Source organism: Physcomitrium patens, chromosome 6, assembly GCF_059467195.1.
Source record: "Physcomitrium patens ecotype Gransden chromosome 6, ASM5946719v1, whole genome shotgun sequence".
Lineage (NCBI taxonomy): Eukaryota > Viridiplantae > Streptophyta > Bryopsida > Funariales > Funariaceae > Physcomitrium > Physcomitrium patens.
This window is the reverse complement of record NC_143415.1, coordinates 4,494,190-4,502,518: the sequence shown is the minus strand read 5'-3', so window position 1 is coordinate 4,502,518 and position 8,329 is coordinate 4,494,190. Positions and strand designations below refer to the sequence as shown.

Below are 8,329 nucleotides of genomic sequence, written 5' to 3'. Positions count from 1 at the left end.
TTGGAGTTCATTAGACCAAAGCGCAGGAAGTAAACCACTCGGTCTCAAGGAAACTTCCTGCACCTATGTGGCCCCATTTTCCTGTTTTATAGTTATATTCCTACCGCAAACCAAAAGGAAGAATTAACTTTACTGTAGCATACATTTTCTGTTTTATACTCCAAAAGCAACGAAGTTCAAGGCAAAGCAAGATGAGACCACTGCAACGAACTGGTCTACCCTATCAATGCTACTTCCATTAAAATATAATAGAATCCAAAGAGGAATGAAAATTTGGGGTCTGCACTGGATGACGTTGTGATTGAGCATTAAAGACAAGGTTCTATGCTATAAAATGCCTCGGGCGCCGTTTACCACCAGTGCACCTGTAAAGGATCTCAGTCGTTTCCTGGTTTAGCTATCATCCCAGATGCTCATCCTCGTCGTCTCTCTGTTACGTTTCCTCTCACACTGCATCGCTTAACTGTGTGACTCCGTTGCTTAGTGCTATGAATCCGTCGTATTGCAGTCACTATACAGTCTTGATCCTTGCTCTCGCTCAAGAAACGACGTAGCGTTTCGAAAAATATTCTTGCATTGGTGGTGTGCGTGAGTGAGTCTCTGCGTTGTGGAGTTGGAAATCAGAACTGTGTTGCGTTTGTTCGAGACTGCCGACGCGCCTGCCAAGAGAGGGTGCTTTCCGGAGACTGTTGGCGATGAGTCTCAATGATGTATGGACTCATACTACACCATGTTTGAAGCTCTTGTTTGTTTGCATGAGGTGGTAGCTGGTCTCTTCTGGCTGGACTGGTTTCTTTATAGCTTTCGATGATCAGGCTAGTGGCTGATGACCACCGTATGAGAATGATCACAAAGATAATTAAGCATAATGTTTTTGAGCAAAGTGCTCGAAGAGTTGCACGACGTTTTTGCTTCTATAGAGGAATATTGAGTTTGTCTCTTGGAAACGCATTTCCTTATCTAACATATTCTTGCCATTGTATCGCATGGCATGATCTGTAAGCTGCAAGGCTATTTCTAAGGAAACCCATATGTAAGCTGACATGTTTTTTTCCAACATGAACAGGTGTTTGCTTTGCGCGGTGAGCCTGGGTGGATGAACCAGCGCCAAAGTCCTTACGGATTTGGAGGGAATTCACCGGTACAGTCTTAATTGCTATGCTTCTCCCTTAGTGAAAATATTTCAGCTTCACTTTGGGCTTGTACTGCGGGTCCTAGTAACTCATGATTCCGGTGACAAAATGGTTTCAACTTTGGCAAAGGAAATCATTAAGTGTCTAACAAGAGATACTCGAACCTTTTGTGCATTTTCTATATTCTAATACGGCTGTTGGTGATCACGCAGAGGACGGAAATGAGAGTCGTCATATGCTGCAACAAATGCGAGGAAAAAGTTCGGGAGGAAATCAGTGAAGTGTATGGTGAGTGCTCTGTGCGCCTTGAATTCTTGCCCTTGGCTGACTGTCAACTCGTGATGTCAGCCCGGTTTCAGTAGCAAATTGGGATCCTTATAGGTAGGCTTACACACAGGATCTGCTTGGTGTAGGTGTTGAAGAGATTTTCATAGATCCAACACGTTCGGAGGTTGTTGTATATGGCTATGCGGACAAGCACGATGTCCTGAAGAAGGCGAGGAAGATGGACAAAAGAGCGGACATAATGTCGTCCGATTCATTCACACTTCACCATGATAGACACAGTAAACATCACAAGCACCACAAAAACAGGTTCAGCAATTTCTTCGGTCAAAGCCACGGCCACAGCAACTACAGCAGAGGAAAGCACATGCCTATATTTGAAGTGACTGGTAGTCCCCGCTACAACACCAGCTTAAACCAGTCCAGCTCTTATGACAACCGCTTCAACCGCCTTGATGGTGGTTACGACATGCCCGACTACCGATCGAGGCAAACAAGAGAGTTCAGACTCGATTACAGGCCCGATCCTATGTACAGGCAGATGCACAGTGGCTACCGATCTGAGCCAGAGACAAGACATCGGTACAACGGTTATGGATCTAGCGAATACCGACACGAACACGACCACGGATATGAATACAATGGGTACAGGCCAAACCAGAGATATCCTCCGAGCTATGTTGAAAGAGAGGACCGAGACTCTCCATATCCGGAGGCCGTCATGAACCCCGCCTACATCAAGCAGATGGGCTACTACTGATTTCTAAAATTCTTCGCCATGCGAGTTTCAGAGTCTTGTACAACAGGGAAGGTGTATAAAGCGACATATATAGGGAGCACACACACACTCACACAAGAAAAGAGTTAAGAAGTTTGTGATGCTATGAGGTCCAGAACTTGCGGACAGAACAGCCATGGCAGTATTTCTTTTTTGTCTTATACTCTTATGTGCTTAGGCTGGAATATCATGCTGTCCATGAACTTAGAAAGAAAAAAATAAAATAAAAAAAAAATGTCGGATTAGGTATCCAATGGGAGGTAGAGTCCAAGTTTGTTGATTGTTTGCTCGAAGCTGGAACCTGTTACATGCCCCGAGAGGTCAAAGGTTGGCTCGGCTTCTGATTTTGTACTTGCTAACTTGAAACCATACCCGGAAATACTAAAAATTGTACATCAAGTAGGCTTCATGCATGCTGCTTCTTGAATGAAGAGTTGCTAAAGTTGATTAAGACCAGTTGCTTTTTTCTTGCGTTGCCTGCCACAAAGTGAATTTGGTTCTATCATGCTCTTTGGATGTTGAAAAGCTGTGTGATCCAGGGCTTCATTCGATTACAACCGCATGTGTTGAAGATCTTACTGATTTTATGTTGCTCATGTTCAATTCTAGTGGCCACATTCCTTGCTGGGTATTACTTTTTTCCTATTCTGGTTAAATTCTGAGTAACTCACCAACGTCACTCAGAAACCTAACGTCACTCAGAAACCTATTTATTACAACATATACATGCTACATGTACTGAATGTACTGAAGATATCTTTCCTCAACTCCATTGTACTGCTCAGATTATCTTAACAAAATTGGTCCATCTTACGTGATAAGATTATTCAGAAGTTGAAAGACCCTGAAAAGATGGACCAAATAAGAATTTTCTCTCACTCACATTTGCTGATGCAGTTATAGTAAGTCATGACTAAGTTGTGATGCCTAACGCATTTAGATTTTGCATATCATTTCCAAGTTTTATTTTATTTCTAACCATAATAAAAATACAAGGAAATGAATTGTGAAATGGTCATATACAAGGTGTTATCAAGTTGGATTTGGAATTTGATTCATGTGTCTACAATCCATATTCAAATTACAGTTTGTTCAATGAGGAGAACACTAGGAATAGATTACAAATGTGCTAGAAATTAGAAAATGAACATATTTTAGTAAACACTTGGATAACTCAAAAGCACTTGAATTAAAAAAATACACTAAAAAATATTAAAAGAATTAAAAATGCATATACATATATAGATATAAATTTGTATTCTAAATAAGAAAATTTAAAAATAAAACTTCTACATAAAGTAAAAAATATATCAAATCAAATACAATAAATATTTAAAAATAAAATAAAATAGTACTAATTTTCTTCAATTTTTTTGGTATTGCCAATTTATCTTTTATTGTGTATTTTTAATCTAAAATTTATTGTAAGTTACACATTAATAGTTTTTAAAAGAAAAATTCGAAAATATTTTATTAAGTTATTTTAGAAGGTTTACATAATAATTTAAAACTTCTTAAACTTTTCACGTACATATTGTAATTTTTAACCTATAATACTTCTTAGAGCTTTTTTCAAGCTTCAAGAACGTCTTATATAATTTTATTATTTTTTTGTTGATTCTTACAAAACTCTGGAACCTTCTATAGTCTTCTGTAAGCTTTTTTATTTTTATTTTATAATCATTTAGAATCTTTTTTTATTATTTTTAAAGTTTTTATAGAATATTTTAAGCTTTTAATATTTTTTAAACTTCTAGAGGACCTAGTTATTATGTTATAAACAAAAAGTAAGATAAAGACTATTTTAGTCTTATCAAATTTTTTCTGTTGAAGTAAAAGAAAATACACACACACAAATATATATATATATATATATATATATATATATATTTATATTTATATCTTTTTTTTCCTCTTACATATAATCTTGTTTTAATCTAGAGGTTTTTTTTTTTCTTGTACTACTTGGTTTCTTTAATACTTGTTCTTCTTGCTTCTTTAATAATCCTATAATATATATATATATATATATATTTTTCAAGACAATAAATTAATAGACTTTCTAAAAAAGATTTTGAATTTTTTTTTCTTTTTATATATTTTTTTCAAGAATTTTAAGATAAAAATATATTATTTTTGGATCTAGTATTTAAACTAATTAAGAAATAAATTAATATCAAATTATGAATTATTTCTTAAAGTAGATGTGTTTAAATGGATTGCTGTTGAATGCAACTACTTTCATACATTTAATAAAAAGATTATTCGATGTCTAAATTATTAAAAATAAAAAAAATCTTTATACCCTAGATAAGACCTTCATCAATCAAAGATAGATATTTTATTTGAGATTTATAAATTTATTTAGGATTTTTATAAAAGATTATTATAAACTGAAGCCTTGCTAATAAAATTAATAAAATGATCATATGAAGAATAATAAATTAAAAAAATTCAAATAAATATTAATTTATTTATTTTATACAAATTTTAATTTTATTTAAAAATATAAACTCTATTTATTTAGGAAAAATTACTTTTAATTTTAAAATTTTAAAAAATATTCTAATATAAATGGTAAATTTGATCTTCTTTATAAATAATTCTCTCTGTCTCTCTCTCTCTCTCTATATATATATATATATATATATATATTTTGCAAAGAATAATAAAATAATTTAGATCAAGGAGATTTAGAATCGATTTTAAGTTTTGAAGAATAATTTATTCATTTGAAAGACTTAATATTCAATAAAATTATATATAAATAAAATAATTTTGAATATTTTATTAATGTTCAAATCTTATATCAATAATAAATTATATATAGTATAATAAAATTTATTTTTATTTTTATTTATTATATTATATTAAATAAATAATTAAAAAAAATCATTACATAATATATTCATCTATCACTATGATAGAAGAAGATAATAGAAAGAAAAGATATAGCTAATAGGTTAAAATAAGTGAAAATAGATATTTAAAATTATATTAAATTAGAAAATACAAAACCAAGCTTAGAATACAAGAAAGGCATTGAGAAGATTAAAGATATTTCCAATCTAACCTCTTTGCATATGTTTTTAATAAATAGACTATGTAAAAGCTTTTGAAATATAATATTTAAATATATATTTAAATATTAAGTATTTTTTCAATAAAATTTGATAGAGCAAAGACTATTTTCTTATTTATTTATGATACAATAATATAAATATAATTAAATATTATCAAACTTTACTAAAAGAACAACTCTTAGTTTTCTAATTAATACAATTATATTTATGTAAATTATTTGAGAGAATACAAATATAGAAGAAGCTATGAATTTATTTAATTATTCATTCTTATTGTTTGTTGAGATGATAGGCAAAGTTGATGCATAGTAATTTTTTATTTTTATAATTATAATTTTCATCTATGCTATGAAATTTTATTATTGTTATTTATTTTGCAATTATTTAAAATTTAAAAATATTTATATACAAGTTATAATTAATATAAATTTTTATAATAAAAATAATTTTAATATTGAAGAAATTTATCTACGACTTATTAATTACTATAATATTTTTATATTTAAAAAAAAATATATAATATTTATTCGAAAAGATGAAAATTTTGATATTGTAAATGTTAGTCTTTTTAAATTCTTGAGGACATAAATCTTTATACAAATCTATGAAAAAAATATACTCATATATATTATGGACATAACTATCACTATTAATTATATTAATAAGAGAATTTAGATAGAAATAAGTAAAAGTAATAAAATTTGATAATATCTTAAAAAAAAGATTCATAGATATGGATTTGATTTTACATATGTCTCTGGATAATTAATAGGTTAAAAAATTGGTCAATAAGTTGGATACACATTACACATATTGGCTATTTGTTGCAGAAGTTGGCTATGTGATATACATATAAAACCTGTATTAGAAGTTAGACATATGTTAGAGGTCCTATAAAATAGAGAATTAAATAGCTTCTAGTTAGATAGTATATGTATAGAGGCAAGAGTGAGGCCTTCTACACTCTTATCAATGCCTTTTTTGTTTAAGGATCTTTAGTCTTCTTGTCTTTGAAAAAAGTCATTCTATTCTTAATATTATACCATCATTTAGTGCTTATCTATTCTTTTCTTGTAATACAATATTTCATTGATTTATTGGTTTTTTTTTATTTGTGTCCTTAAAAATTTAATAAGAATACTAATTCATTATTCTTGTTTTATTTTAGAAGTGAGTGGATTACATCACTTCTTTTATATGTTTTGAAGATTACAAACTATCTATCTTTATAATAATATTTTTATATTTTTATATTTTGATTATTTTTTTAAAAAAGAATAGATTATTTTTCTCTATAAAATAATTTATTGAATATTAGATATTGCTAATTAATTTCCTTTAATTTAATTTGTTGATTTGTTAAAGTTGTCTATCATAGAAATATAAGGAAAAATTATAGATGTTACACTCAACAAAAATATGAATAGATTTTCAACTATTGTAAATAATATTTTTAATATTCTTAGGACAAAAATTTCACATATTATTAATGTCAACTATGAAAGACAACAAAATTATCCAAAAACTCTCAAAAGACATCATTCATTACATATTGAGAAGGTATTGGTATATTTATAAGTTCAAAAGGTATGATATTATATTCAAAATATTTGTACCTCGTTCAAAATGAAGTCTTCTATCCATCTCTTTTTTTGATGCATATTAGATTGTATATCCCTTATGGATCTATTTTTTTTTTATAGATCTTAGCTTGATTCAATTGATCAAGAAGTCCAAATATCAAAGGTATTAGATACTTATTTTTTATATTGAACTTCTTGAATCTTTGATAATTGACACACATTCGCAATGATCTATTTTTTTTCTTTACAAATAAAATTGGACCACTTGTTAGAAATTTAGAATGGAGTATGAAATTCTTGGCCAAATTCTCTTCAATATACTCATTGAGTTTAGTCAATTTATTTTATAATAAATTATAGATTAGTCCAAATGATAGTTGAGCTTCTTCTTAAAGGTCAATTAAGCAGTCATAGAAATCGGGTTTTGAAAGAGTATTTGTATTTTTCTTCTCAAATACATTTTAAAAATCTTGATATTGGCTAGAAATTCCATTTGAATTCTTTATTCTATTAGAAATAGGTAAAGCATAAATGACACAAGGTGATCCTTCTTTTCCAGCATACAAGAAAGTTCTTACCCTTACAGAGATATGTTTGGTTATACTAAAGTTATGACTTTTTATTTGATTAACTACATTCTTACTTATACTCTCAAAAAAGCCAAGACTATAAAAAATCCAATCTATTTAAGGATTATATTTTTTTTATATAATAAACCAAAAATGAATGAATTAGAAGGAGATTTAATGATGTTAAATACCATAAAGCTACTATAACCATTAGTTACTACTTCTAAAAGAAATATTTCATAAATAATATTTCCAAAGGATAAAAAATGACTATTTATGAATTCTACATGAATAGATTTTTTTTTCTTTACTAAAAATATATTATATCTTTTAACAAACTTTTCATCTAAAAAATAAGCTGAGGCTTCCAAATCTAGTAAGGCAAAGGCTTTGTTATATTTAAGTCCTAAACTAACATCTATTGTAAAAGACAGAGAGGATTCTAAAGAAAGAATAGAACCTTCACTATGTGTTGTACTAAGTTTCAACTGTATAGTTTCTATTATAGCTGCACAAATTTTTTTAACATATTATCTTCTTTGATAGCCATACTTCTCATTTTATGATTATGTTGCTTCTTTGAATAATATTGAACAATGTGCTTTGAGACTCTAAAATATAAATATAATCCTTCTTAACAACAATAAGTCTTTTCTTACTCAATAAGAGGTTTAAAATATACCGCATCAATTTATATTTCTTCTACTTTCAAAGGTATACATTAAGAAGATATTGGTGTTTCCATTAAATTATAATAATATTTAAGGCCTACTTATGTAATTTTTAAATTAAAATTTAAAAAGTCAATTTTCATAATTTATAGAAAAATAAATTTTTTGATTCAATATTTGGAAATTAAGTAGATTGAGCATCAATTTCTTTATTTCATTTTATAATC

General features: G+C 28.8%; 1 protein-coding gene across 1 annotated transcript; it reads left to right on the top strand.

Annotated features, from left to right (window-relative positions):
• The first annotated feature begins 358 nt into the window (after positions 1-358).
• Positions 359-2,595, top strand: LOC112283244 (uncharacterized). Its single transcript, XM_024521715.2, has 4 exons — positions 359-710; positions 1,067-1,141; positions 1,346-1,421; positions 1,547-2,595. Exons 1-4 carry the CDS (start codon positions 696-698, stop codon positions 2,176-2,178), a joined length of 798 nt encoding a protein of 265 aa, XP_024377483.1. The 5' UTR covers positions 359-695; the 3' UTR covers positions 2,179-2,595.
• Positions 2,596-8,329: the final 5,734 nt, after the last annotated feature.

Coding starts and splice junctions, on each gene's coding strand:
- LOC112283244 (XM_024521715.2), top strand. Junction 1,142..1,345: donor GATTTGGAGGGAATTCACCG/GTACAGTCTTAA, acceptor GTGATCACGCAG/AGGACGGAAATGAGAGTCGT. Junction 1,422..1,546: donor GGAAATCAGTGAAGTGTATG/GTGAGTGCTCTG, acceptor TGCTTGGTGTAG/GTGTTGAAGAGATTTTCATA.